The sequence below is a fragment of the Carcharhinus amblyrhynchos genome, chromosome 10, assembly GCF_965287045.1.
Source record: "Carcharhinus amblyrhynchos chromosome 10, sCarAmb.v2.hapA, whole genome shotgun sequence".
In the NCBI taxonomy this organism is placed as follows: Eukaryota; Metazoa; Chordata; class Chondrichthyes; order Carcharhiniformes; family Carcharhinidae; genus Carcharhinus; species Carcharhinus amblyrhynchos.
This window is the reverse complement of record NC_137333.1, coordinates 464,876-492,672: the sequence shown is the minus strand read 5'-3', so window position 1 is coordinate 492,672 and position 27,797 is coordinate 464,876. Positions and strand designations below refer to the sequence as shown.

At 51.4% G+C, this 27,797-nt stretch overlaps 1 protein-coding gene across 1 annotated transcript in view; it reads left to right on the top strand.

Moving 5' to 3' along the window:
• Positions 1-27,797, top strand: part of col4a2 (collagen, type IV, alpha 2) — a 50,907-nt gene that overhangs the window by 7,003 nt on the left and 16,107 nt on the right. Inside the window, 17 exon segments of the mRNA XM_080198015.1 lie at positions 1,219-1,300; positions 2,339-2,445; positions 4,072-4,264; positions 5,455-5,511; positions 8,908-8,973; positions 9,079-9,180; positions 10,860-11,081; positions 12,162-12,323; positions 16,684-16,724; positions 16,726-16,855; positions 18,163-18,306; positions 20,288-20,413; positions 22,789-22,970; positions 24,430-24,493; positions 26,483-26,557; positions 26,645-26,752; positions 27,592-27,699. Of these exon segments, the coding sequence (XP_080054141.1) occupies positions 1,219-1,300; positions 2,339-2,445; positions 4,072-4,264; positions 5,455-5,511; positions 8,908-8,973; positions 9,079-9,180; positions 10,860-11,081; positions 12,162-12,323; positions 16,684-16,724; positions 16,726-16,855; positions 18,163-18,306; positions 20,288-20,413; positions 22,789-22,970; positions 24,430-24,493; positions 26,483-26,557; positions 26,645-26,752; positions 27,592-27,699 (1,969 nt within the window).

The following is a 27,797-nucleotide window of genomic DNA, read 5'->3' as shown; positions in this document are numbered from 1 at the left end:
TGAACATTTAGTGCGAACTGCAACTTTGGGGAAAACATTAGCTACTGGGTGCACAGCAAGATCCCAATCTGAGAGTATTTTCCTGATGTTGGGTGAATGATATTGACCGGGGAAAACTCACCCAGTTCTTCTCCAAAATAATGGGTGTACGATCCACTACTCCCCATTGAATGGACACAAAACACACACTCACTACTGTCCCTCTGACAGTGCGGCACTCCCTCAGTACTGTCCCTCTGACAGTGCGGCACTCCCTCAGTACTGTCCCTCTGACAGTGCGGCACTCCCTCAGTACTGTCCCTCTGACAGTGCGGCACTCCCTCAGCACTGACCCTCTGACAGTGCGGCACTCCCTCAGCACTGACCCTCTGACAGTGCGGCACTCCCTCAGCACTGACCCTCTGACAGTGCGGCACTCCCTCAGCACTGACCCTCTGACAGTGCGGCACTCCCTCAGCACTGACCCTCTGACAGTGCGGCACTCCCTCAGCACTGACCCTCTGACAGTGCGGCACTCCCTCAGCACTGACCCTCTGACAGTGCGGCACTCCCTCAGCACTGACCCTCTGACAGTGCGGCACTCCCTCAGCACTGACCCTCTGACAGTGCGGCACTCCCTCAGCACTGACCCTCTGACAGTGCGGCACTCCCTCAGCACTGACCCTCTGACAGTGCGGCACTCCCTCAGCACTGACCCTCTGACAGTGCGGCACTCCCTCAGCACTGACCCTCTGACAGTGCGGCACTCCCTCAGCACTGACCCTCTGACAGTGCGGCACTCCCTCAGCACTGACCCTCTGACAGTGCGGCACTCCCTCAGTACTGACCCTCTGACAGTGTGGCACTCCCTCAGTACTGACTCTGGAATGTCTGATTGGAAGTTATATTAAGACTTGTGCTGCTGCCAATGGACCTGCTCAAACCCCGGTGCCATATAAATGCAAGTTGTTCTGGTTAAGCTGAGCTGCATCTGAAATCTTCAGCTGTGCCGCCTATTTAAATGTTTGTCACTGGACAGTCAACATTCACCATTAAACTGGGATGAGCTGTTGATGATGTATTGATGATGTATTGATGAGCTGTTGATGATGTATTGATGACCTATTGATGAGCTGTTGATGATGTATTGATGATGTATTGATGACCTATTGATGAGCTGTTGATGATGTATTGATGACCTATTGATGAGCTGTTGATGTTTCTCTCTCTGCTCCACAGGGAGCTGTTGGTGACGTGGGACCCCGAGGCCAGAAAGGAGCAAAAGGCGACCCTGTCTTCATCTCCACAATCACCATGAAAGGTCAAGAAATTGGAGACACCAATCAGACTCTTGATTGAGTGGCACTCTGATTGAGTTGGTGGAATGAGGGAATGTAAAAAGGAAGAGAAAGACAGAGGGAGAGAAGCTGGCAGAGGGAGGGGAGGATGATAGAGGGAGTATGGATGGTGGAGGGAAGGGAGGATGGTGGAGGGAAAGGAGGATGGTGGAGGTAAAGCAAAAGGTACCATGGCAACAAAAGGCAGCACTGTGCGAGAGGGATTCATTCTGCGTTGTGTCTTAAGAATTTCTCTCAAATGTACCTTTGTTACATTCTTAGAACGTCCAGTGCACAGTGCAGTGACCCAGTGCCCAGTGCAGTGACCCAGTGCCCAGTGCAGTGCACAGTGCAGTGACCCAGTGCCCAGTGCAGTGACCCAGTGCAGTGCACAGTGCAGTGACCCAGTGCCCAGTGCAGTGACCCAGTGCATAGTGCAGTGACCCAGTGCACAGCGCAGTGACCCAGTGCACAGCGCAGTGACCGGTGCACAGCGCAGTGACCGGTGCATAGCACAGTGACCCAGTGCACAGTGCAGTGACCCAGTGCACAGTGCCCAGCAAGTGACCCAGTGCCCAATGCCCAGTCCAGTTATCATTTCAGCTTTATAGATTCCCTTTAATGGGCAGAGACTCCATTAATACTGGAGCTGCTTTGAGTGTGTAATGGTTAAGCAACATTATCAGGGCTGCCAGCTGAGTGCAGAGGCAGCAAAGCTGGGGGGACAGCCACACAGGCAGGAGTCCCTCAGGCTATCGGAGAAACCAGGGCCATGGGCCAGATTGAGGAACCCTCCCCCCCGCCACACACCGGCAACTCACCAACCCCAACACCCACACCCAGCAAACAGCCTGGACATTCCCAGCACCCCCCCCCCCCAGCTGCCTCCATGGACCTCTGTAGCAATGAGAAGGAGCCAGTCACAAACTCAAATCCCCCATTTACCATCCCCAGAGTAACCGTTACCAAAGACCGGAACAATGCCCCAGCGGTAACGCAAACTCCCTCTGCTTTTATTCCAGGTTCCAAAGGCGATGCAGGACAGAAGGGATTACCGGGAGTTCACGGACAGCCCGGTATCCCCGGACGGGATGGTAAACCCGGCAGACCAGGTTTACCGGGACGTGCTGTAAGTTGATGCATTGAAGCCTGAACATTACAAAAGTGAGGGAGCTGAAATTCCCTGATTCAATCACACTTTATAAACGGGAATTTGAGAAGCACTCATCCAGAAGGAACACATTGCGTTGTTTCAAGGAAAGAGCAGGAAAAGTCGGAGTAATCAAATAGCTCGCACAAAGGGCTAGCACAAACACAATGGGCTGAATGGCCACCTGGTAGTGAACATTTGCAGTTATGTGCGCTGTAGCTGCTGTGTTACGATTGTGTAGACCATTCTGTCTGCTTAGCCATTCAATGAGATGATGATTCTGGGTCCTAAGCTCTGGAATGCTCTCTGTAAACATCTCTGCCGGTCTCTCCTGCTTTAAGACGCTCCTTAAACCTTTAGCATATTTCCTCAGCTCCACATTCCCACCTCATCCCAGACTGATTCCCTCACTGATTAAAAATCTGTGTCTCAGCCTCGAACATACTGAGTGACCCAGCCTCCACCACCCTCTGCGGTAAAGAATTCCACAGATTCACTCCCCTCTGTGAAAAGAAATTCCTCCTCATCCGTGTTAAATGGGTGACCCCTTTAACCTGAGACTATACCGTCTGCTCCCAGATTCTCCCACTCGAGGAAACATCGTCTCAGCATCAACCCTGTCAAACCCCCGGAGAATCCGATAAGTCTCAGTAAGATTTCCTCTCATTCTCCTAAACTCCAATGATTACAGACCCGACCTACTCAACCTCTCCGCATAAGAAATCCCTCCAGATCCAGGATCAACCGAGTGAATTTTCCCTGGATTGCCCCAGTGCCAGTATATCTTTCCTTAGATAAGGGGACCAAACTGTTCACAGTATTCCAGGTGTGTGTTCTGCGGCTGGGTGGTACTGCCTGATGCTGAGACAGTGGTAGGGCACAGATCAATGTTTTTAATGAGTTCAGCGCTGGTTATACCTGCCCAGCTCTTCCCCACCCACCCAGTGCTGGCCTCTTGAGCACCCCCTGGTTTCGATCTCTGTCTTGATGTGGGTATGCCGGCGTTGGACTGGCGTAAACACAGTAAAAAGTCTGACAACACCAGGTTTTAGTCCAACCTATTTATTTGATAATATACTCGCAAGCTTTACTCTCCATTCACCTGACGAAGGGGCTAACCCGAAAGCTTGTGAGTCTATTATCAAATAAATAGGTTGGACTAAAACCTGGTGTTGTCAGACTTTTTACTTCGATCTCTGTACCAGTAACAGCCATGGCTCCGGAATTCCCTCTCTAAACCTCTCTGCCACTCTCTCCCCCTACCATGATGTGGAGATGCTGGCGTTGGACTGGGGTGGGCACAGTAAAAAGTCCCACAAAACCAGGTTAAAGTCCAACAGGTTTACTTTGGTAGCACGAGCTTTCAGAGCACTGCTCCTTCCTCAGGTAAATCCTCCAAGATGCTTCTTAAAACTGACCTCTTGAGCACGGCTCAGCACAGCTCTGCGAATATCTCCTCAGTGCTGCATTGTGTTTGATGTTTGTTGATGTGAAGCAGCTTGGGGCATTTTACTATGTTAAGGTGCTATATAAATGTAAGACATTGTTGGTGAAATGATGGCGTTCTCTCCATTTTCTGAACACGTGATTTTCCCTCTGTTTCAGGGTGATTCTGGAGGGGGTTACCCTGGCGATGATGGTCACCAGGGTGCCCCAGGTGTGAAAGGGTATATGGGGAAGCCGGGTCTGCCCGGGGTGGGCATTCGAGGGCCAAAAGGGAGATTTGGGCATCCTGGCGACTTTGGACCTGTCGGTGTTCCGGGAATTCCAGGACATCCAGGCCCACCTGGGGCCCCAGGTAAGTCTCACACCTTTCAGCTCGGAGCTTTGTGGAGTTGAGAAAAATGTTTCTGTAAATAGGAAGTTTCTGTAAATGAGTCCGTGCTAAAACCTCCATTACCCACAGTGCCACTCTGACAGGAAGTACCACAGCCTCTCCTATAACTGACCTCAGGCAGTAACTCTCACCCAGGCTGCTGGGAGGAGTCACCAACGTCTGGTCAGAGTGACCCTGTGATTGGGAGACCCCGGGGTAGCTCAGGGGAGTACCTCATAATGACATGGCAACTGGTCTGGACGGTGAAAACATCACAGGCCTTGGACCTGCAGAGGCCTTCTCCCGGAATCTAATATGGAGCACCAGGCTGTTGGGGGGGGTGGGTGGTGTGGGCAGGGGGGGTGCGGGTGGTGTGGGCAGGGGGGGTGCCAGCTCGGACTGTTGAAGAGGGAGGGGACTAATAATCATTCGGGGGCGGTGGGGTGAGTAAGAGAAGTGCCAGCTCCAATTGGGGGGCGGGCTGGGGAGGGGTTTGGATGGATGGAGGGGATTGGGGGTGGGATGGGGAGGGGTTTGGATGGATGGAGGGGATTGGGGGTGGGATGGGGAGGGGTTTGGATGGATGGAGGGGATTGGGGGGTGGGATGGGGAGGGGTTTGGATGGATGGAGGGGATTGGGGGGTGGGATGGGGAGGGGTTTGGATGGATGGAGGGGATTGGGGGGGTGGGATGGGGAGGGGTTTGGATGGATGGAGGGGATTGGGGGGTGGGATGGGGAGGGGTTTGGATGGATGGAGGGGATTGGGGGGTGGGATGGGGAGGGGTTTGGATGGATGGAGGGGATTGGGGGGCGGGATGGGGTGTGCCGGGCGGGGGGAGATGGAGGTTGAACTCCCTCCCAATATGACGGCGTGAAACACACCCCCTCAATTGTTTCTGGCAGAGTGCGGTAAGATCTGGAGGGAAATGTGTCAGTTTCTCATTGGAAACAACACTGCCATTTCTGGTAAGATTTCACCCCCAGTCTCAGATAGTTTATGAAAATCTCCTTTGGACAGAACAGGAGTTGGTAAAACAGTTTAGATGGAGATTTCAGGACCTTCTCTATCTTAGTCCCAGTGAGAGTGAGGAGCGGCTGGCTGTTTTTAGTGAGTATTTTTATCCCCCCTGTTCTGTGTAATCATTTCTCTGTGTTTCTGTTTGAATGCCAGGGGACTGCACTGACCAACAACAGATCGTGTCTCAGGATGGCAGAATCCTCCATTCAGGTAGAGTCTGGATCTTCACCACCTCCTGTTTGCTTTTCCTGGGTATTGATGTCCTGACAGAGAGTGGGAATGAAAGATTGGTTTTCCTGAGGGAGAACGAGCTGAGGATTCTCGTTGGCGTGATTCCCTACACAGGATGATTGGAATTGGGGAGGTTTAACCACAGGAAGCTTGGAGGAAGAGGCAGAAACATCATCTGAAGCAGAATTAGAAAAGCATTTAAACAGAGACAAGGAAATGTAATGGAGAGCAGCAATAGGGCAGTGGAAGGAGATGAGATTGGACAGTTTCAGTGCAGTGAGTGACTGCGATATACAAATCATTTTGTTTAGTTGCCCAGGTCTCGGGGTAGATTCTCCACACTGCTTCCTCCTTCAGCTTTCAGTTCAGGGATCTGATCTCCAGCTGATTGTTGTAACTCTGTTATATATCTGAGCAGAAAGATATAACTTGCCCAATCCATTGGATCCAGCATGGTACTCGGACACATGGCAAGTATAATTCTCCATCAAACAACAGCTCTTTGCAATGTTGCTTTTCAGACAGAAGGAATGTCTTTGATTCCCGCAGAAATTTACCAATTGGTTCATCTTTCAAGATGATACTATTAGACCACTGGTTACAGGTGAGGAGGTGGTTATAGCAGTCAGTGTCTACCTGTTAACAGAGTGTCCAGCTCCTGATAATGGTGGCCCAGCTCCTTCAGGGGCAGAGACAGAGACAGGAGGTTTGTAAACGTCCATCGTTACAGGTGTTTACGCTACTCATTTGTAATGTTTGTACTCGGTGGTGTTTCATTATAACTAAAGCAGTCTCTATTAGAATCCTTCTGCACAGCGGAGTCACTAAATCCCTGACCACCAACATTCTGAAACTGAACCACACCCAGCCATATAAATACTGAGGCTACAAGAACAGGTCAAAGTCATAGAGCTTTATAGCATAGAAAGAGGCCCTTCAGCCCATCGTGTACCTGCCATCAAGTACCTGTCTACTCTAACCCCACTTTCCAGCCCTTGGTCTGTAGTTTTGTTTGCTTTGGCATTTTAAATGCCCCTCTAAATACTTTTTAAATGTTGTGAGAATTCCCACCTCTCCCATTCTTTCAGGCAGCGAGTTCCAGATTCCCACCACCCTCTGGTGAAAAAAACTTTCCTCAGATCCCCTCCAAATCTCCTGACCCTGACCTTAAATCCATGCCCCCTGGTTTTTGGCCCCTCTGTATTCCTATCCATCCAATCCGTGTCCCTCATCATTTTGTACACCTCGATGAGGCTCCCCGGTCAGCCTTCTCTGCTGTGGGGGAAACAGCCCCCGGTCTATCCAGTCTCTGTTCATAGCTGGACCATTCCATCCCAGGCAGAATCCTTGGTCAATCTCCTCCCCATTGCAATCACATCCTTTGTATAATATAATGACTAGAACTGCACACAGTGCTCTAGCTGTGGTCTAATTGTGTTTTATAACAGCTCCATCATAACCTCCCTGCTCTTATACTCTGTGCCTCATTTAATAAAGGCAAGTATCCCGTATTCCTTCTTCACCACCTCATTCCCCCCTCTGTCCTGCTGCTGTCAGGGATCTGTGGACATGTATCCCAAGGCCTCTCTGGTGTTTCCCAGCACCCCGCTGTTCATTGTATATTCCCTTGCCTTCTCCCAAAATACATCCTCACACTTTTCAGGGTTAAATTCCATTTGCCGCTGTTCTGCCCGTCTACACCATCCTGCTTCCCTCCTCACTATTTACCACATCACCAATTTCTGTGCCATCTGTGAATTTACTGATCAGACCCTCACATTCACATCTAGATCATTAACATTCGCTACAAACAGCGAGGGATCCCTGCACTGATCCCTGCGGAACGCCACTGGATACAGGCTTCCTGTTACAAAAACTACCTTCCACCCTCACCCTCTGCCTCCTGCCACAGAGCCAAATTCTGGATCCAATTTGCCACATTGCCCTGGACCCCACGGGCTCGATGTGGAACCTTGTTAAAAACCTTCCTGAAGTCTGTGTAGACTACATCAACTGCACTGCCCTCATCGACACCCCGAGTCACCCCTTATAAACATTTAATCCAATCTGCTGGACGTGATCTCCCCCCGACTGTCCTTCATTAATTCTTGCCCCTCCAATTGGAGATTCATTCTGTCCCTCAGAGTTCTCTCCAGTTAGTTCCCTCGCACTGACGTTAGTCTGGGAACTCTGCGGCGAGTAACTCGCTGCCTGACTTACCATCTACAAGTCAGGATTGTGACGGAATTCTCCCCACTTTCCTGGACGGTGCAGATCAAACAACACTCAAGAAGCTCGACACCATCCAGGACAAGACAGCCCCGCTTGATTGGCCACCCCATCCTCCACCTTAAACCTTCATTGCTTCCAACAGGATTGGATATTGACTGGAGTGTGTGTACCATCACACTGCTTCACTGGTCCCCTTACAGTCACGTCTCTGTGATACCCACAATATCGGACCGGCTAATTTCAATGTACACAACAAGCTCATTTATCTTGTTCCGTGCACTGTGTGCACTCAGGTACAACACTCTCAGTCCAGCATTGACCAACCCCCTTCTCATACTTGTCACCTATTTTGTCCTGCCTGAGGTTAGGTTCCTGCTATACTCTCTGCTCTATTACGTGGTCTGGAAACTTTACTCACCTCTCCTGAACCCTCAGCTTCATGAACCTGCGCTTCTACCCTCTCCTTTAACTTTGATTTTGTAATTCTCCATGCAACTGAACCCTCCACCCCACTATTTAGTTTAAAGCCCTACCTACAGCCTTAGTTATACGATTCGCCAGGATTCTGGTCCCAGCACGATTCAGATGAAGATTGGAACAAGTCCCCTCTGCCCCAATACTGGTGCTAATGTCCCATGAATTCAAATCCATTCCTCCCACACCAATCTCTGAGCCACACATTTACCTCCTTAATCTTATTGACCCTGCACCAATTAGCTCGTGGCTCAGGCAGTAATCCAGAGATTATTACCTATTTGGTCCTGCTTTTTAATTTAACTCCTAGCCGTTCATACTCCCTTAGCAGAACCTTTGTTCCTGTTCTATCTGTGTCACTGGACCACCATAACTGGATTTCATCATCCTGACTCGGAAATATATCACCATTCCGTCACTGTCGCTGGGTCAAAATCCTGGAACTCCTTCCCTAACAGCACTGTGGGTGTACCTACACCACGTGGACTGCAGCGATTCAAGAAGGCAGCTCTCCACCACCTTCTCAAGGGGCAATTAGGGATGGGTAATAAACGCTGGCTTAGCCAGAGACACACACATTCCGTCAGTGTTTTTTTTGTGTTTTTCGGTATCATTGGGATTTGATGAATTTGTGAAGATTCCATTTGATTATTTTGTTGCTCTTCACAGGAGTTCCTTGTGGAACGCCAGGACAGAGAGGAGAAAGGGGGCCACCAGGTCCTCCTGGAAGTAAAGGTAGGTCCGAGATTACTGCAACCCCCTCTGCGGATAGGCAGCCATTTACACTCATTAACATCAAGCTGTTTGCTCTTCTCATTGAAAAACATTGTTGCTTTCCAGGTATTAAAGGTCAGCGGGGATTTCCAGGATTATCCAGATCAGGATTCCCAGGAAGAAAAGGTTTTGTCGGTGCCCCAGGACCGGGAATTCCAGGACCACCAGGTTACCCGAAAACAAATTTTTCTCTGTTGCCGTTGTGCCTGATGTGAGGATGTGCTGGGACCAGAGGAACATGAGCTGGCCATTCAGCCCACAATTCTGCTTCGATAAGGGATGATTCAGCTCCAGACACCCTCTTCCCTTCCAATATCTTTATCACCCTTTGTTTTAAACCAATGGGAGCGATTTTAATACAACTGCGCATTTTGCCAATTCATTTCACAGTCTCAGGGATTGAGTTCAAAGTCTTTGGGCCTGGAGTCACGTATTGGCCCAGACAGGACAGGCACCACAGGTTGACTTTCCGATAGGATATTACTGAAGCAAACATGTCTTTCCAGCCAAAGTGCTGACTTTGACTCAGGCTGTTTCCTCTTTACAGATTTAAAAATATCTGATGGTGAGAGAGGGACTCCCTCGAGTCATAACCCACAGAACGTTATTCCACTGGGACTTGATTATCGAGGTTCAGGGCGAGGATCAGTACAGTGGGATTAATTGGACAACTCTTTCAAAGAGCTAGCACAGGCTCTATGGGCTGAATGGACTCCTCCTGTCCTGTACGATTGTGTGGTAACTGTTATCCCAATGTACAATCACCCAGTATTCCACCAATGTTTCCTACACCCTGCGTCCAGTCTTAGGAATCCATCTCCTTACAACAAATCTGCAGTCACTGTTGGAGGAGACAACCTGACCCAGAATCACTCACCCTCTTCAGAATTAAATCCCCAATATTCTCTCATTGCACACCCCCACATACCCTACCCCAACTGCTCAAAATCAATCCACAGGAATGCGGTCTGACCCTCACACCCTGACCCTCTGCACTCAAACTCTCCACACTCTGACCCTCACACCCCGACCCTCACACTCTGACCCTCCACACCCTGACCCTCTGCACTCAAACCCTCCACACCCTGACCCTCCGCACCCTGACCCTCCGCACTCAAACTCTCCACACTCTGACCCTCCACACCCTGACCCTCCACACCCTGACCCTCCGCACCCTGACCCTCCGCACCCTGAGCCTCCGCGCTCTGACCCTCACACTCTGACCCTCCGCGCTCTGACCCTCCGCGCTCTGACCCTCCGCGCTCTGACCCTCCACGCTCTGACCCTCCGCGCTCTGACCCTCCGCGCTCTGACCCTCCGCGCTCTGACCCTCTGCGCTCTGATGTAAATGTAAATGAATCCACTGGAGTTGGTCTGGTTGTATCCGTGTTTTATGGAATTTCTCCCGCCGCTTCCTGAGGCTGTTTTGATAACTCGAGCAGATCTGGAGTTGATGAAACGCACTGAACTTTTCAAAAGCTTGAAGAAAATGTGAAATTTTAAAATGACTCCCTGTGTTTACGAATCCATCCCTGTCTCCAATATCTCATCCAGTCCCATTCCAGCCAGAGAATTCCAATTCCAGCATTTGTCCAGTCTACTATCCTTCAGCGAGCAGTCAGGTTCCGGAATTCCCTCCTGAAACTGCACTCGTTTCCTTTAACTCCCTCCTTTGACCCGGCTGTTTGACCAGCCCAGCATCCAGAAGCTCCCTTTGTGTCAGTCAGTGTCAGACATTGGTTTATCATTGATCCTGTGAAGGGTTGAGGGATGTTTATTGTTAAAGGCGCTATATAAATGTCAGCTTCTGTTTTTAAACGATTCCCATGCCATCAATCCTCCTGTAGGTTTTATTGGGCCTCGAGGAGATCAGGGAACCTCAGGCCCACCAGGACCTCCCGGAGTCTCCGGCTTCCCAGGATTATCCGGCAGACCAGGCCTACCCGGTGAAAAAGGTTTGCCCGGAGAAGCAATCGGCGCGGTGCCGGGATACCCCGGTGAACCAGGACAACCGGGTCAGGCTGGACTCAAAGGAATAAAAGGAGAGGCTGGAGACATTGGATTCCGAGGCAAGCAGCGCATCAAATCATTATTTATCCGTCTGTCTCTGAGACACCGCGCCTCAGGAAGGGTATCTGGTCCTTGGACAGGGAGCGGAGGGGATTTACCAGAAAGTTCCGGGGACGAGGGGCTTCAGTTAGTGCGGAGAGACTGGAAAAGCTGGGATTGGCCTCCTTAGAGCAAGGTTTAGGGGAGATTGTGAGAGAGGTGTTTGAAATCTTGGAGAGTTACACTGAGGAAATTGCTTCCAATAGTAAGATGGTCTGTCACCAGAGAATAAAGATTTATGATAATTGGTAAAAGAATTAAGTGGAAAACACAGAGGAACACAGGGGATTGTGAAGATCCCTAACCAACAACCTGAATCACACACAGAGGATGGATTCACAGAGCTACAGGGGACAGGACAGACATTGTGCATGAATCACAGGATAGCTAAAGGGCTAGCACAGATAGGAAGGGCTGAACAGCCTCCTTTCACTGATGTGTCATTCTCTGATTCTCAGTTGAGTTTTAGGGGTGAAATTGTTTCTTGCCTGGAGCCCAAATCCACCCCCCCCACCCCAGTTTCACTGTACCCCATTTCCTGTATCTCTGAGAGCATTGGGTTCATTGCGTAGGAGCACCAAGGACACAGCACCAGGTTCAGTTCCAGCCTTGGGTCACTGTAATGTGGTGTTTGCACATTCTCCCCATGTCTGCATGGGTTTCCAGCCACACTCCAAAGATGTGCAGGTTAGGTGCGTTGCCATGGTAAATGTGTGGGGTCCTGGATGTAGGGCCTGGATAAGATGCTCTGTCTTCATTTGGCTCTGTTGGGGTTTTGTGGTCCTGTGACGTTGAGGCTGTGGAGAAGGAGATTCCAGTTGGGGATGGATAGCTAACTGGAGTATCTGCCATTCCTTAATCTTCCCCCAGGTCTGAACATCAAGCAGTGTTGTAGCTGCAGCGTAACCCAGTCTTTAGCAGTACGTGGATGGTGAGGACAGCCTCAGGCAGCCAGGTCCTTGTCTCGAGAAAGCAGCTTCTGTTCTTTTATAAATACATTGACAATTCCCAGAAGAAATTAAAGCCTTTTTTTCCCTCAGGTGGAACGGGACCTTTGGGAGCACCTGGTCCAGTGGGACAACAAGGCAGTCCCGGAGTGCCTGGCAGTCCTGGGCTCCCTGGAGCCAGGGGTCCGTACGGGACTGTGGGACAGCCAGGCCTGGCAGGGTTAACAGGAGCACGTGGCTTCCCAGGACCTTTTGGTAAGTACACTGACCTCACCAACAAGCGTGCAGCTGGCAGGAATCCGGGGAGCAGAGGGACCCATAAACCACAGTAATATCAATGTGACATCAGCCAGACACCAGCTTCATAACCCAAGGGTCTGCGTCAAATCCCACTCCAGAGACTGGAGTTCACAATTCAGGCTAACAGTCCCAGCGCAGGACTGAGGGAGTGCCGCACTGTCAGAGGGTCAGTACTGAGGGAGCGCCGCACTGTCAGAGGGTCAGTACTGAGGGAGCGCCGCACTGTCAGAGGGTCAGTGCTGAGGGAGTGCCGCACTGTCAGAGGGTCAGTGCTGAGGGAGTGCCGCACTGTCAGAGGGTCAGTACTGAGGGAGTGCTGCACTGTCAGAGGGTCAGTGCTGAGGGAGCGCCGCACTGTCAGAGGGTCAGTGCCGAGGGAGTGCCGCACTGTCAGAGGGTCAGTACTGAGGGAGTGCCGCACTGTCAGAGGGTCAGTACTGAGGGAGTGCCGCACTGTCAGAGGGTCAGTGCCGAGGGAGTGCCGCACTGTCAGAGGGTCAGTGCTGAGGGAGTGCCGCACTGTCAGAGGGTCAGTGCTGAGGGAGTGCCGCACTGTCAGAGGGTCAGTACTGAGGGAGTGCTGCACTGTCAGAGGGTCAGTGCTGAGGGAGCGCCGCACTGTCAGAGGGTCAGTGCTGAGGGAGTGCTGCACTGTCAGAGGGTCAGTGCTGAGGGAGTGCCGCACTGTCAGAGGGTCAGTGCTGAGGGAGTGCCGCACTGTCAGAGGGTCAGTACTGAGGGAGCGCCGCACTGTCAGAGGGTCAGTGCTGAGGGAGTGCCGCACTGTCAGAGGGTCAGTGCTGAGGGAGTGCCGCACTGTCAGAGGGTCAGTACTGAGGGAGCACCGCACTGTCAGAGGGTCAGTGCTGAGGGAGTGCCGCACTGTCAGAGGGTCAGTACTGAGGGAGTGCCGCACTGTCAGAGGGTCAGTGCTGAGGGAGTGCTGCACTGTCAGAGGGTCAGTGCTGAGGGAGTGCCGCACTGTCAGATGTGCTGTCTTTTTGATAGGTCATTAAACTGCAGCCTCACAGATGTATTTTAAAGATTCACAATTACTATTGCAAAGCAAAGCCAGTGGGTGTGAACGGCGAGTGGGTGTGAACGGCGAGTGAGTGTGAACGGCGAGTGAGTGTGAACGGCGAGTGGGTGTGAACGGCGAGTGGGTGTGAACGGCGAGTGGGTGCGAACGGCGAGTGAGTGCGAACGGCAAGTGGGTGCGAACGGCGAGTGAGTGTGAACGGCGAGTGAGTGTGAACGGCGAGTGGGTGTGAACGGCGAGTGGGTGTGAACGGCGAGTGGGTGCGAACGGCGAGTGGGTGCGAACGGCGAGTGAGTGTGAACGGCGAGTGGGTGTGAACGGCGAGTGGGTGTGAACGGCGAGTGGGTGCGAACGGCGAGTGGGTGCGAACGGCGAGTGGGTGCGAACGGCGAGTGGGTGCGAACGGCGAGTGGGTGCGAACGGTGAGTGGGTGTGAACGGCGAGTGGGTGCGAACGGCGAGTGGGTGTGAATGGTGAGTGGGTGCGAACGGCGAGTGGGTGTGAACGGCGAGTGGGTGCGAACGGCGAGTGGGTGCGAACGGCGAGTGGGTGTGAACGGCGAGTGGGTGTGAACGGCGAGTGGGTGTGAACGGCGAGTGAGTGTGAACGGCGAGTGGGTGTGAATGTTTCTCTGTCTGTGCTGGCAGTTTGCAGTCTGTGTAATAACTGCTGTTTTCTTGTTGCAATTGTTTCCATTTTTCAAACATACTCCACTTTCTAACTCTGCGATGCCCCGAGTTTCGCCCTTTCCCTCGATCTCAGTTCCACAGCCTGACAAGTGAACACTGCCGGGCTCTCTGGTCAGCTGCTGTCCCTCGATTGCGGCACTAAGTGGCACCTTTGAGTGGTGGACATCAGGCCAGTTGATGTTGTTTCCTGATAACTTCCTGATCTGTTTTAATGAAGGGAATTTGAATTCTCTGTGCTGCCATGTGTATACATTCTCTCCGGATCATTCTCCGGCTTTCTGGAATGTTTATCCTGAATAATAACAGCTCGGTGGTGGGAAGTGGCTTCATTTGAATTGTCAAACTGCAGGCATTGAGGAGTGAGAGTATTATTCCTAAGACAGGCCACACTCGACATTGTCCATTACCTCGTGGGTCTCGAGCAGTATCTAACAGTCCGAGGACCCCCTGCCTGATCTTTAACACGGCAGCAGGTTGGACCAGACCCAACACAGCAATCAGGAGCAGGCCATTTGGCCCGTCCCAAGCCTGCTCAGCATTTCCATTGGCTGATCTGACCGTGACCTCAGCCCCACATTGCCCGTCCCCCCCGAGAACCTTCCGGCCCCTTGTTAATTAGGAATCTATCTCACTCTCTCTGCTCCCACTGCTTTCCAGGAAGGGAGTTCCAGAGACTCACCCCTCTGAGAGGGAACAGATTTAGACTCATCTCTGTCTTAAATGAGCGACCCTTATTTTCAAAAATCATTTTCCCACACTATACTCCACTTGCCCATTCACTTCACCTGTCAGAATCCTTTAGTAGCCTCCTTATGTCCTATTTATTTTCCTGTCTCTGTGTCGTCAGCAAATGTAGCAACAAAACCCTCAGTTCCTCCACTAAGGTCATGGATGTAAATTGTGAATAGTTGAGACCCTGTGACATCGCACTCATTACAGGAATGTCCCATTTCTCTGTTTCCTGTTACCGAACCAATCTTCAATCTGTCACCCCCTAAATCATGAGCTTTTATTTTTCACAATAACCTCTGATGTGACTGCTTATCAAGTGCTTTCCAGGAATCTGAGTACAATATATCCACCAGTTCCCCTGTAACAACAGCACATGTGACTTATTCAAAGAATTCCAGTAAATTAAAATAGAATCATACAATCCCTACAGTGCAAAAGGAGGCCATTCAGCCCATCAAGCCTGCACTGATAACAATCCCACCCAGGCCCTATCCCTTTAACACCATGGATTTATCCTGCTAACCCCTCTGACACTAAGGGTCAAATTAGCATGATCTATCCACCTAACCAGCACATCCTTTGAGTGTAGGAGGAAACCCACGCAGACATGGGGAGAACATGCAGACTCCAGACAGAGGGTGACCTGAGACTGGAATTGAACCTGGGTTCCTGACGCTATGAAGCAGCAGCGCTAACCACTGTGCCATCTTGCTAAACATGATTTCCCTTTCACAAAACCATATTGTCTGTGACTGATTGCCTTGAACTTTTCCAACTGCCCTGCTGGAATATCTTTCATATTAGTTTCTAACATTTTCCCTGCGACAGATGTTAGTCTAACTGCCCTGGAGTTTCCTATATTTTGTCTCCCTCCCTTTTTGAATGAGGAGCTGTATTTATTATTTTCCAGTCTAATGGAACCTTCCCCAAATTCTGGTAATTTTGGAAAATTTAAACCAATGCATCAACCATCTCACTAAACACTTCTTTCAAGTTCCCAGGGTGAAGTCCATCTGGACCCGGGGATTTGTCCGCCTGCAACCCCCAATAATTTGCTCAGTATCACTTCCCCGGTGACTGTAACTTCTCTCAGTTTCTTCCTCTTTTCCATTTCCTGAGGTACAGTTATTTCGGGAATGTTACTCATATCGTTATAGTAAAGACCGATGCAAAACCCCTGTTCAATTCATCCACCATCCCCTTATTTTCCATTATCAATTCTGCCGGCACATTTTCTATGGGACCAATGCTCACTGCGTGATTCTTATTTAAATCTGTATCGAAACTAGCTAGCTTTCTCTCATACTCTCGTTCATCTCTCATTATCCTTTCCAATCTTCTAACCTGCCACTCATCTTTGTACAAACTTTTTTTTTAAATTTAATACTGTCCCCTCCTCCCCACCCCCCCTCCCTCCCCCACCCCCCTCCACCCATCCCCCCATCCTTCCCATCCCCCCTCCCTCCTCCCCACCCCCTCTCCCTCCTCCCCACCCCCCTCCTCCCCATCCCCCCATCCCCCCCTCCTCCCCATCCCCCCTCCCTCCTCCCCACCCCCCTCTCCCTCCTCCCCATCCCTCCCCTCTCTCCTTCCCACCCCCCTCCCTCCTCCCCATCTCCTCTCCCTCCTCCCCATCCCCCTCTCCTCTCCCTCCACCTCTCCGTCCTCCTCCCCATCTCCCCTCCCACCTCCCCACCCCCCTCCTCCTCTCCCTCCACCTCCTCTCCCTCTTCCCCATCTCCCCTCCCTCCTCCCCATCTCCTCTCCCTCCTCCCCATCCCCCTCCTCCTCTTCCTCCTCCCCTCCCTCCTCTCCCCCTGCCTCCATTCAGTAATGATGCTCTCTTTGGTTCCAGGCGCTCATGGTTTTAAGGGGGAACATGGCGATCGAGGGTCCTCCAGGCCCTGCTGGAATGAAAGGTTTGCCGGGAATTCCCGGTGTCCAGGGTCCATTCGGAGATCCAGGATTCCCTGGATCCCCTGGCTCTTTCGGGATGGATGGGCTGCCGGGGCTGGATGGATTGAAAGGTAAGATGATAACAAGAGCACGTTGTTTGTTCGCCCAGAATTTATCTTCTAAGATCCATCTGTGCTTTGAAATGTAAAGTTTCCAGGGATTATTTGTCGTTTTTGGCTGGGATTTAAACTCAAACTCTGTCAGTCATTCCTCACTCAATATTAACTTGTCCTTTTGAGACTTTTTATTCTCTCAGTGGGGTGTAGGTATCACTGACTAGGGCCAGAATTTATTGCCCATCCCTAACTGCCCTTGAGAAGGTGGGGGTGAGCTGTCTTCCTGAGCCGCTGCAGTCCGTGTGGTGTAGGTCCACCCACAGTGCTGTTAGGGAGGAAGCTGGAGGGTTTGTCCCAGTGACAGTGAAGGAACGATGATATATTTCCAAGTTTGGAGGGAATGTTCAGGTGGTGTTTCCCAGGTATCGGCTGTTCTTGTCCTCCTACATGTAGCGATGGTGGGTTTGGAAGGTGTAACCAGTCAGGTAAGGAGAGACTGGCTGGTAATGGAATTCCTGAGAAGATTTATTAAGCAGCAAACAGCGATAATTAACAAAGTTAGACAATTATTCTACTAGCTTCACACATACCCAGGTCTCCCAGTTCACCATTGGACACAGTCACTGTAAACAGTGAGTGCGGATTGTGTCTGAAGAACTTTATCATCCAGACGTTACTCAGAGATGGGGAATGATTATCTCCAGCCATGTCCTGCTCCTACTGAACCTTTCTAAAGCAAATGTATATTCACCAAATCCTGCCGTTTACAGCAAATCCCTTCAGCGTAAGAACTAAAAACTGCAGTTTATAATCTCACAGCCATTCTCTTTACACCTCAGAGACTGAGATACAAAACCAATAAATGTTTCTTGTTGGAGGTTTCCCACGCCCCACACTGGGGTATTTACCCTCTAGCCCCTATCCCACACCCCACACTGGGGTATTTACCCTCTAGCCCCTATCCCACACCCCACACTGGGGTATTTACCCTCTAGCCCCTATCCCACACCCCACACTGGGGTATTTACCCTCTAGCCCCTATCCCACACCCCACACTGGGGTATTTACCCTCTAGCCCCTATCCCACACCCCACACTGGGGTATTTACCCTCTAGCCCCTATCCCACACCCCACACTGGGGTATTTACCCTCTAGCCCCTATCCCACACCCCACACTGGGGTATTACATTATAAGGATGAATCCCAGAGCTGCTATATTTTTATCTCTATATCTGTCTGTTATTAATGAGATGCTAGTGTGTGAATAATGTCAGCCTGGTATCAGTTCCCTGCTGGATGTGATTGAGTTTTTATTCCTGTAGGTGTGAAGGGTTCACCGGGAATGGCAGGATTTCCTGGAGTGAAGGGAGTGAAAGGGCGACACGGCATCACAGGCTTGAAGGGGGATTCGGGATTACCGGGAATTCCAGGAATCGAGGGTCAAACTGGCGTGAGAGGGGTCAAAGGTGAGTGACCCATATTCTGAGTTAGTTTATGTGGTAATTCCTTCATAAAAAGAGAATAATTCCACCCCAATTAAAACCCAGTAAAGACATTGCAGGTTAATTTACTGTCTGCATTGTGTAGAGCAGCAGCGAATATCGACTGTGTCCAGCCAGAGGTTCTGCTCTCTTGTTTATTAGAAATCTTAAACTGACGGCAATCTCACCTTAAAACAAGTTCAGGATCGGAAGTTCCTGCTTAAATTCTGCTCAATTCAATCGATGGGTTTTTGAAGTTTTCTTCTGAATCTGAGTTATTATTCAGGGACAGCCGTCCTGTAGGAAACTCTCCCAAACTCTGGAACTCCAACAGATTATGGCACTTCTCATTTTCCATTCAAGGTCCCTGATCCACATTCCCGCACACACACACACAGACACACACACACAGACACACACAGACATGCACACACAGACACACACACACAGACATGCACACACACACACACACACACAGACACACACACACAGACACACACAGACATGCACACACAGACACACACACACAGACATACACACACACACACACACACACACACACACACACACACAGACACACACAGACATGCACACACAGACACACACACACAGACATGCACACACACACACACACACACAGACACACACACACACACACGCACACACACAGGCCACTGTATAATCCACACCTCCGTCACTACTCTGATAAGAATCAATTCATACAGCGGTGTGTGTCTGGAGTCTATTCGAATATCACATTGATCTCCACAACTAAATCAAAACAAAAAGGTCAACATGGATAAAGGGAAGAGTGAGCATTGGATCCAAACTGGAGCTTTGGAAGGAGCCTGTGAGGTTTTGTGGGAGAGGATGTGGTGCGGGGTTACAGAGAGCAGAATGAAAGATTTGAAATATATTATACGTGGATGTAATTGATGTGTTGTAGGAGCAGAGACAAGCGATAACATCTGTCTGTCATGGGGATGATAGACTGTGCCCAGTGTGTCTGTTACATCTGGATTGAACATCCTCCATTGTGCCTGGAGATGTCCACTTGTCAATGACAGTTCCTTCCACAGCTTTGGCCCAAGGTCTTACAGTCACTCTGTGTCACATACTTCTTAGGGACCAAGAAACTCCAAGGTGTATATTCCGAAGTTCGTTGAGACCCAGCTATTTTTGATTTTGGTGTCCGTGTGAGGATAAGATGTTTTACTCCAGGGTGATTCTATTGAACCACTAGGAAGCTTCTATTCACACAAACTTTCTTTAACAATGTAGTTTAACAGAATCAATTAACTTTTACAAACTGGAATACTTAAACATGACAAGATACAATTCTTGACTGCTAACTTATCTGTCTTAGTTCTAATTTAAGCAATATTCTTCTCAATCAGTTAGCAACTCACCAGCTTACATGCTGGTACATGGGCTACCATTCCTCACGTCTTTGAACACTTTGGAGAGACATACCGAGAGACACTTCTCTTCTGACACTCAAACAGAAGCCTCCAAAGAGAGAGAGAAAAAAAATCTCTTGTTTCTTTCAGGATCATGCAGAAACTAAACTGTTTTTCCCTGTAAGCTTAGCTCCACCCCCTCACATGACTCTGTCTCCTGTCAATCAATTGAATTCAACCCTATTCTGAAACCCTCGGGGAAGAAACAAAAGCACATTCGCTCAGGTTCAAACAAACACTCCATTATCCAGCATCAATTATTCTCCGGCATTCTCAGTTTGGAGCAACCTGGTTTGCAGACAGATTGGCACCAGGTAAACTCAAGCTGAATTTTAAACATACCCCTCATAAGAAATGTACATTTCTTGTCATTAACGCTAAAGAAACAAAACTCACCCAATGTTCTGCTCTGTAAGGTGGGCACTATAAGATGTCGGTGTCCCTTCCTGAGGTTTGGTGCGCTGACAGGTTGTTACAGAGTGACATTGTTTTATTGGTAATGACAGGTGACCGGGGAGAGACTGGTCCTCCAGGCCCAGCACCATCCATCGGATATATCATGCTGGGGAGAGTGAAGGGAGACAAGGGAGACGATGGAAATCCCGGAAAAATTGGATTTGTCGGTCCCAGAGGTGCAGTATGTCTGGAATATAAAATGTAATAATGGTTGCTGTTGTTTGGTTTTGTGTACAGTGATTAATGCCTCTGATATTTGGAACAATGCTGAATATTACCCAAATTGTTCACACAGCCTGTGCTGCTGTTTAACTATGACAGTCACCAGGCAAGACTGTTCCCTGCCTGTTGGTGAACACTTCAGTGGTCACGGGCATTCAGCCTCTGATCTTCGGGTAAGCATTCTCCAAGGCGGCCTTCACGACACACGACAGCGCAGAGTCGCTGAGCAGAGACTGATAGCCAAGTTCCGCACACGTGAGGACGGTCTCAACAGGGATCTTGGGTTCATGTCGCACTATCTGTAACCCCCGTGACTTGCCTGGGTTTGCAAAACCTCACTTACTGTACTGTCTGGAGACAATACACATCTCTTTAACCTGTGATCAGTGCTCCTTCCACTCACATTGTCAGCCACTTCAGGTCTTGAACAGTAGGTTAGGTGTAAGGATTCGCATTCTAATCAGTAATCTCTAAACTGTCTGTGCTTTATATGCTCTGTCTGAGGCCAGAACTCTCCATTCACCTGACAAAGGGGCTAACCCCGAAAGCTAGTGAGTGTACTATTTAATAAATCGGTTGGACTAAAACCTGGTGTTGTCAGAATGCTAACTGTCTAAAACATCTCCAGCTTTGGGTGGAAATGGGAATTCCTTTGGCAGTGAGTTGTGGGGATCTGGAAGGAACTGCCTGAAAGGGAAATCCTTTACTCAAAAAGGAGAAATTTGCAGGGATTGAACCATCGAATCCTTACAGCACAGGAGGAGGCCATTTGGCCCATCGAGTCTGTACCGACTCGCTGATAGAGCATCTTACCCAGGCCCAGTCTGCCCTGCTTGGAAAATTCAGTCCTTGGTTACTGTCAGACCCATCCCCCGGCTGCCTCAACCTCAGGGACCTTTCCTTCCAGCTAATTAGGGAAATGATTTTTGTTTGAAACTGCTGAGTGTTTTAATGAACCTTTCTACTGGAACAGAGAGCAAATCCTCAGGCCCACCCGCCCCCTCGCTCTCACTCCCCACACTCGGTTTGAATAATCGTTCAGTATTGTAAACTCCGGAATGGACAGGCCTGAGGGATGGGCCTCGGAGACATGGAGATGTAACCATGGCAACCTCATATAAACATCCGACACTTCCGCTCCCAGCTCACCCATTGGCTCCCAGAACAACAACCCCTTAAGCCTAAAATTCTCACCCTTGTGTCTAACCCCCTCAGTGTCCTTGCACCCCCTTCCCCGTCCCCCCCTTCCCCGTCCCCCTCCCCCCCGTCCCCGTCCCCCCCTTCCCCGTCCCCCCCTTCCCCGTCCCCCCCTTCCCCGTCCCCCTCCCCCCCGTCCCTGTCCCCCTCCCCCCCTTCCCCGTCCCCCTCCCCCCCTTCCCCGTCCCCCTCCCCCCCGTCCCTGTCCCCCTCCCCCCCTTCCCCGTCCCCCTCCCCCCCTTCCCCGTCCCCCTCCCCCCCTTCCCCGTCCCCCTCCCCCCCCTTCCCCGTCCCCCCTCCCCCCCCTTCCCCGTCCCCCTCCCCCCCTTCCCCGTCCCCCTCCCCCCCTTCCCCGTCCCCCTCCCCCCTCTTCCCCGTCCCCCTCCCCCTCTTCCCCGTCCCCCTCCCCCCTTCCCCACTCCCCCTCCCCCCCTTCCCCGTCCCCCCCTTCCCCGTCCCCCTCCCCCCCGTCCCCGTCCCCCCCTTCCCCGTCCCCCTCCCCCCCTTCCCCGTCCCCCTCCCCCCCTTCCCCGTCCCCCTCCCCCCTTCCCCATCCCCCTCCCCGCCTTCCCCGTCCCCCTCCCCCTCTTCCCCACTCCCCCTCCCCCCCTTCCCCATCCCCCTCCCCCTCTTCCCCGTCCCCCTCCCCCTCTTCCCCACTCCCCCTCCCCCCCTTCCCCATCCCCCTCCCCCTCTTCCCCGTCCCCCTCCCCCTCTTCCCCACTCCCTCTCCCCCTCTTCCCCGTCCCCCTCCCCCTCTTCCCCGTCCCCCTCCCCCTCTTCCCCACTCCCTCTCCCCCTATTCCCCTCCCTATTCTCCCTCCCCCTTCCCCCTCCCCCCCACCTGCTCCCCCTCCTCCTACCCCCTCTCTCCCCCTCCTTCCCCTCCTCTCCCCCTCCTCACCCCCTCACTCCCTCCCCCCCTTTGCCCCTTCTCCTCCCTGCTCCCCATTCCCACGATTTTCTCCCTGATTGTGGAGCTTGTGTGGAATTCTGTATCATTAATGCTTTTATGGAGCATGGTGAAATGTGTCACCAAGTTGAAGGTGCTATATAAATGCAGGCTGTTGCTTTATCTCTGAGTTAAGGGACTATCCAGCTGATGAATGTCTCCGTTGTTTGTTTGGATCAGGGGCAAAGGGAATGCCAGGATACCCGGGAAATCTCGGACGTCCAGGTGCTCCCGGATTTCCAGGGCAACAGAAAGGTGAGGAAGGATCACCTGGACTGCCAGGAGAACCTGGAAGCAAAGGAATGCCAGGAACACCTGGACCCCCAGGAATTAGTGGGTTCCCGGGAATGCCTGGAGAAAAGGTGAGTCTGAGGGAAAATATCCATTTATCCAGATTGATTCCCATTGCCGGCACTGAGGAAAATCTACCCTGACAGGCTCACATTCCCAAATTCACCCCAAAGGCTGGAGTTCTAGGCCCCAGTCAGGAGAAATCCAGTCCAGTGCTGAGGGAGTGCCACACTGTCAGAGGGTCAGTGCTGAGGGAGTGCCGCACTGTCAGAGGGTCAGTGCTGAGGGAGTGCCGCACTGTCAGAGGGTCAGTGCTGAGGGAGTGCCGCACTGTCAGAGGGTCAGTGCTGAGGGAGTGCCGCACTGTCAGAGGGTCAGTGCTGAGGGAGTGCCGCACTGTCAGAGGGTCAGTGCTGAGGGAGTGCCGCACTGTCAGAGGGTCAGTGCTGAGGGAGCGCCGCACTGTCAGAGGGTCAGTGCTGAGGGAGTGCCGCACTGTCAGAGGGTCAGTGCTGAGGGAGCGCCGCACTGTCAGAGGGTCAGTGCTGAGGGAGCGCCGCACTGTCAGAGGGTCAGTGCTGAGGGAGTGCCGCACTGTCAGAGGGTCAGTGCTGAGGGAGCGCCGCACTGTCAGAGGGTCAGTGCTGAGGGAGTGCCGCACTGTCAGAGGGTCAGTGCTGAGGGAGCGCCGCACTGTCAGAGGGTCAGTGCTGAGGGAGCGCCGCACTGTCAGAGGGTCAGTGCTGAGGGAGCGCCGCACTGTCAGAGGGTCAGTGCTGAGGGAGCGCCGCACTGTCAGAGGGTCAGTGCTGAGGGAGCGCCGCACTGTCAGAGGGTCAGTGCTGAGGGAGTGCCGCACTGTCAGAGGGTCAGTGCTGAGGGAGCGCCGCACTGTCAGAGGGTCAGTGCTGAGGGAGTGCCGCACTGTCAGAGGGTCAGTGCTGAGGGAGTGCCGCACTGTCAGAGGGTCAGTGCTGAGGGAGTGCCGCACTGTCAGCGGGTCAGTGCTGAGGGAGCGCCGCACTGTCAGAGGGTCAGTGCTGAGGGAGCGCCGCACTGTCAGAGGGTCAGTGCTGAGGGAGTGCCGCACTGTCAGAGGGTCAGTGCTGAGGGAGTGCCGCACTGTCAGAGGGTCAGTGCTGAGGGAGTGCCGCACTGTCAGAGGGTCAGTGCTGAGGGAGCGCCGCACTGTCAGAGGGTCAGTGCTGAGGGAGCGCCGCACTGTCAGAGGGTCAGTGCTGAGGGAGCGCCGCACTGTCAGAGGGTCAGTGCTGAGGGAGTGCCGCACTGTCAGAGGGTCAGTGCTGAGGGAGTGCCGCACTGTCGGAGGGTCAGTGCTGAGGGAGTGCTGCATTTTACACTGCTGTTAGTGTGAGATTGCTGTGTGTAAATTGGTTACTGGCTTTCCTGGTATAGTATTGTATTTCTAAAAGTAACTCATTGGCTGTAGAATGAATTGACATGGAGTAATGTGACTGGCGCTATGGAAATGCAGCTCTGACTCTGCTAATTCTAGCTGTTTTGTTACAGGGTTTCACTGGGAAAAGGGGCTGGCCCGGAACTCCAGGTCTCCCTGGCTCCCCCGGGATAAAAGGTGAGTGAAAACAAACACTGTGACAGATTTGGAATCTGGTTCCTCTGAAAGGCATGAATAACATTCTTTAATCAATTTTGGGATCTCCCATTGTTAGGTTTTGAGTGTGTTATGGTTCAGGTTAGAAACTTCAAATTGTTTTATGAAACCTGCCTGAATCAGAAGTTTTGCATCTTGAATTTGGCTCAGATAAGCATGAGATATTCCACTTCAGGTATGATTCAAATGACCCACTGGGGAGCTTTTCTCAAACAAAGTTTATTTAAGAATATGTATATTCTATATATAAAGTCTATTTAAGAATATATATGTATAAAGAAAAATAGCAAGAACTCTTATCAATTATATACAAGAAACAAAACAATTATAATGTGTGACCTTTAACAAATATATCTAATGTGATCCAATCAAACCCATCCTATAGACAAAAGACCATTTTCACAGGCTGTAACATAACAAAGACTAATGTTCACGTGACACTGGACTTGAGTCCTTTGGATGAAGTTTGCAGTTTTCTGGACAGATTTGGAACAGTTTGAAGTCAGAACAGCTTCCCACAACACCAGGGAGTCTAGGCAAGTCAGCAATAGCCGATGCCATGCGCACCACCCCCCCCATCTCCCTTTCCAGAAAAGCAAGACCTTGCTTTCAGATCATCAGCAGGATTTCCAAACAACAGAGAGAGAGAGAGAGAGAGAGAAACACTCCTTTCCAGCTTGCTGTCCCTTCTAAAACTCAGCTCTAACTGCAACCAAACAGAAAATGAAACCTTAAACTCACTGGAAAGGAAAAAAAAACTGCCCAAAAACACATGACAGTCCCCCGAACAATGCAGGATCGTAAAATAACCCAGAGTTAAAGCAAACTGGGCCTATGGAAGCTTTTGACATAGCAATTAAAAATTATCCTCTCCATCCAACTCTGCAACTCACACAGCTGAGGCTGTGAGAGAATGATTTTAAAATAAATCTCTTAAAGGTAAACTAACGTCACAAATGTGACAAGAGAGATTAATGGGTCGCATTACTCGTGTGTTTAAGATGGGTGAAGAATTCGATCGGGTCGATAGAGAGAAACGATTTCCTCTGGTAGGGGACTGGGGAGAGTTGTGGAATCCAGAACAAGGGGCAACACTTTAGACTAGGAGCCAGAGTGTCAGGGGAATGGCAGGAACACCGAGAGGGAGCTCTGAAAGAGCTGGTAATACTCAGCATGGAGGGAGAGAAACAGAGTTCACCTTTCAGTCACCTTCCCATCAGGACACGGGCCCCCAAAGCGCTGCGGAGGTGAAAGGCCAGGTAGAAATTACAGGACTCTGATTGATGGATATTTTTTGAGTCAGGGTAACCACACGTTCTGTAACTCCGGAGAGAAAGTTGGCGTTAGATTATTCATGATGTCACGTTGAATCAGATTTGTGGAGCTGAATGGCCTCCTCTTGTTACTCTGTTTGTGTGAACCTGGGGGCAGATTGAAGGTGAGTCGGGAATAAACGGGTGCAGTCGGAGAGTGTTGTCCCACATCACGGGTCTGAGTGCTTCACTCTGTGTGAGTGTGTGTGTGAGTGTGAGTGTGTGAGTGTGAGTGAGTGTGAGTGTGAGTCTCCTCCGGGTGCTCCAGGTTCCTCCCACACTCCAAAGATGTTTGGGTTTGGTTGATTGGCGGTGATAAATTGACCCTAGTGTCGGGGGGGGGGATTATGAATCTAAATACATGGGGTTGTGGGGATAGGGTGGGGAAAGTGGTTGTTGTCGGTGCAGGCTCGAAGGGCCGAATGGCCTCCTATATTATACGGGCTCTATGATTCTATAATAACTCAGCAACGTTCTCCTCTGCTCCTCCCCCACCCCACCCCACCCCCTGCCCATCTTCCACCCCTCCCTCTGCTCCTTCTCCTGCCAATCCCCCCCCCACCCCCACCCCCACCCCCCACCCCCCATCCCCCACCGCCCCCCCCCCCCCCTCCCCCCGCCCCCGCTCTCCCCACAGGTGATGTTGGGGACACGATCAACATTCCGGGACATCCAGGTCGGAAGGGTGAGATTGGTCAACAGGGGTTCAAAGGTCAGTAATCTCTCACTGCCGTGTGTGAAATGGAGGGTGTCCGTGTTTCTTGATGGTCCGACATTAACCCCGTGTGTTCCATTTCAGGATTGCCCGGTATTCCCGGGCCACCTGGTGAACTTGGACAACCAGGAGATTCCGGGATTGAGGGGATGAAGGGAACTCCGGGTGACCCAGGATTCCCCGGTAAACAGGGTAAGCATCCCATTGGCTATCTGCAGGGCCAGGAAATGATGTCGTATCAGTGCCCTCCCCTCGTGTTATTGGTTTATCGGCACAGCCACATCCTGATCCCAACAACACAAGACCATTCACCCAATCAGAACAATAGTTGAGGCCAAAACGTTGTCAGATTTGAAGAAGTTAGATATCGCTCTTGGGGTTAAAGGGATCGAGGGATATGGGGGGGGAACGGGGATCAGGATATTGAATTCGATGATCGGCCATGATCAAGATGAACGGTGGAGCAGCTCAAAGGGCTGAATGGCCTCCTCCTGCCCCCAGTTTGTTTGTTTCTAATCCTCCAGATCAGATTCTTCATTCAGTCCGGGTACTTCTACCTCCTCTCCCTCCACCTCCACCTCCCCTCCCTCTGCCTCTGCTCCCTCCTCCTCCTCCTCTCCCTCCACCTCCCATCCCTCCATCTCCTCTCACTCCACCTCCCCTCCGTCTACCTCCCCTCCCACCACTTTCTCTCCCTCCACCTCCACTCCCTCTATCTCCTCTCCCTCCTTTTCCGCTCCCTCTCCCTCTGTTTCCTCCACCTCCATTCCCTCCACCTCCGTTCCCTCCGCCTCCGTTCCCTCCACACTGGCAGTTCTCCTGCTCTCACTGGGTGAAAGGGAAAGAGAGAATCACCTTGTCAGTATTTTCAGGCGGTTCCCACGCTGATTCCAAACCAGTTAATCATTTGGGAGTAACACTGTGGGAATATCAGAACGTTGGCAAATCGTTATTCCCCAGATTTGTGTTTCTGTCCGAGATGAGCTCCCCCCCTCCCCACTGGAGCTGACCTTTAATTTCCTGTTTGACAGGCTCCACCGGATATCCCGGAACGCTGGGGGACCGAGGACTGCGAGGTCCGCTTGGTTCTGCTGGTCCAAAGGGATACATGGGATTTCCAGGATACCAAGGAATTAAAGGTAAAAGGCTACAGCGAGGTACAGCACTAACCACAGGTACTGGGTGTATCCCATGTAGAAGCTTCTAAAGGCTGACAGTAAATGACACTGCATCCAGA